This window comes from Montipora capricornis, chromosome 4 (assembly GCF_036669925.1).
Source record: "Montipora capricornis isolate CH-2021 chromosome 4, ASM3666992v2, whole genome shotgun sequence".
Taxonomy (NCBI): domain Eukaryota; kingdom Metazoa; phylum Cnidaria; class Anthozoa; order Scleractinia; family Acroporidae; genus Montipora; species Montipora capricornis.
This window is the reverse complement of record NC_090886.1, coordinates 49,866,930-49,869,429: the sequence shown is the minus strand read 5'-3', so window position 1 is coordinate 49,869,429 and position 2,500 is coordinate 49,866,930. Positions and strand designations below refer to the sequence as shown.

Below are 2,500 nucleotides of genomic sequence, written 5' to 3'. Positions count from 1 at the left end.
GAAAAGCGCACGTGGAGGGCGTGCAAACAGCTATTGTTCTTGCCAACTAAATATGCAAATTTGTGACGTTCTCGTTGCCGTCGCCGTTGCTTAAGTTTCCTATTAATGTAAGGGTTTACGGTCATTTCGTTCCATGGCCAGATCGTTCCAATCAATAGTCTGATCGTTCCACAACTAAATAAATACTTTCATCCACGATCACTACTCTTTTAGAAAATAGATATAACACATGGGTAACGAACTGACTTTTTTGTGGAACGAACTGACTATTTTGTGGAACGATCTGACTATTGACTGGAACGATCTGACTTGGAACGATGTGACCATGGAACGAAATTACCGGATACCGTTGTAAGCGAGAAACAGAATGAACAAAATATTGTTTTCTCAATATCCCCTTCTTTCTTTCTTCAACACTTCATTTTTTACTATTCCTATATTCGAAAATTTAGCACAGGTTCCGGCACAAGCCATTACTTCTAGAAGATTTATCAACAAAGTTATTAAAATAACAGAAAGCAGTTCATTACTTGATCCACGTAAATCGCTCCGACAAGTGCAAAGAAAGTGTCACAGATGACATCTTCCTTCCTGTAATCGAGATGTTTCTCTTTGTGCAGATCATCTAAGTCGTGCTAAAATGAAAAAAAAAAAAATCATTTAACTTAATAGATTTATTACCAGTGGTAAATCCGGGATAAATCAGAAATCGGAAACTGTTGTCTCTACTATTCCTGTAAGCCATAGACTGCCTCAGAAAAGCAGGTCCCTCGATTGATTTATGAAGGGACTGCTCACAGTCTAAGCCAAAATCTTAAGGATTCATTAAAAAGTGTAAGCCAAAAAACCATTAAAATCTAATATTGAAAATAACAAATAGCAACATAGGAAAGTTAAACGCAGTGGAGCTACGGTTGCTCCCAGTGGAGTAACTGCAGTATGCCCGGCCACTATTGCGTTCTTGTAGCGGCATTGCTTAAAGAACAAGGCATATAAGGCATATACAAAAATTTGGTTTTATCAGCGGAGTTGATAACGTAAATTGACCACCGTACACTCAGATTCTAAAAGCTGACGTTTCGAGCGTTAGCCCTTCGTCAGAGCGAAACGTCAGCTTTTAGAATCTCTGTACGGTGGTCAATTTACATTATCAACTCCGCTGATAAAACCAAATTTTTGTATACTACTTTCCCACCAACGCAGCACCACAGATTCTATAGAAACTACCCCCTTCATTCATATACTGCTAAAGCAGTAGTGTCCATTTGAATGTTTTGATGGTGTTGTACAAACAAATTTAACTACAACCATTTTTAACAACCTAGCGACCACTACAGACTTTCAACTGGAAAGTGGAAACCCCGCTAAATAGCATTATCTATAATTACCTCAAGTCTTATCAAATCTGGAAGAGAAATTTGGTTACACAATTTGACAATGTTGCTTCTTCCTACAAGAAAATCATGGAAGCATCTGCCAAGATAAAACATACAGGAAGTTACAACAATCCAGGAACTGCACACACTAACTGGTATGAACAGGCTTAAATACAGTTCATCTTTACAGCTTACCTTACTCCTAATCGAGGAAGAGAAGGATACGTAGTGCAAAGATGATCAACTATGTACAATGAAGTAGCTGTCAAACCTATCCATCCATTTTGAAAGAAAGAAACAGTGAGTCCGGTAACTCTGTACAAAAAATAACCTTTTCTTAAACGCATTGCACAGCAGGGGCCACAAATACCCTCTAAAAGATTTTGGGCCATTTTTAAAAATTGATTTAACCACAAGTATTGATAATGTGCAACAGGCTAAAAAGAGTTGAAACAAAGCACATTTCATGTGATTTCTGCATACTGTCTTGTAATCAGATGGACCACTGTTTCTCTTATTACATAAACAATACTACAGTCTGTGACAAAATTCCTTGGAACAGCATACAACTATACAGATCTGAAGGTCTTGAGGCTTACTTAACCCTCGCAATGTTGTTTGCATGCAAGTTTCTAAGCCCACTTGCCAAAACAGCATTGTGGGAGGGCAAGGTATTGTAAAGTGTTTCAACAATTTTGTCCGAGGCTGTAGTCTATTGTGAAGATTTGAAACTATGTTTACAGGAAAGAGGCAAGAATAGTAAATATAAATTTATTTACTACTCTAGGTAATTTTCACTAAATAATTCTGGTGTCATTAATGAAGCTGATAATACATTTTCTCAAACTCATCCCACATTAAAAGGCTGAGGGCATAAATGCCCTCTAAAAATTTTAAGGCAAATTTTAAGAGCCAATTATTACTTTAACGAATTACGATTACTAAACAATTTTGGTGTCATCATTCAAGCCAGAATAGTTTTGCTTTGTGTTTAAGACAAGATGACTCACCTAAAAGTGACAACTTTGTATTGTTTTCTCTACTTTGGAGTGTTTTATTGTTGTCATTATCATCACCAACATGATCATCTTCATGAGATTCATGAGTAAATGCTGCCAGAAGAA

The 2,500-nt window shown here is 36.9% G+C and overlaps 1 protein-coding gene across 1 annotated transcript in view; it reads right to left on the bottom strand.

Moving 5' to 3' along the window:
- LOC138047257 (ribonuclease 3-like) overlaps positions 1-2,500 on the bottom strand; it is a 10,917-nt gene that overhangs the window by 4,634 nt on the left and 3,783 nt on the right. The window contains exons 3-6 of the mRNA XM_068894019.1: positions 2,387-2,500; positions 1,572-1,647; positions 1,389-1,473; positions 531-635 (exon numbers count right to left, since the gene is read on the bottom strand). The exon at positions 2,387-2,500 is cut by the window's right edge and continues 95 nt beyond it. Coding sequence (XP_068750120.1) covers positions 531-635; positions 1,389-1,473; positions 1,572-1,647; positions 2,387-2,500 — 380 coding nt within the window. The remainder of the gene's footprint in view (positions 1-530; positions 636-1,388; positions 1,474-1,571; positions 1,648-2,386) is intronic.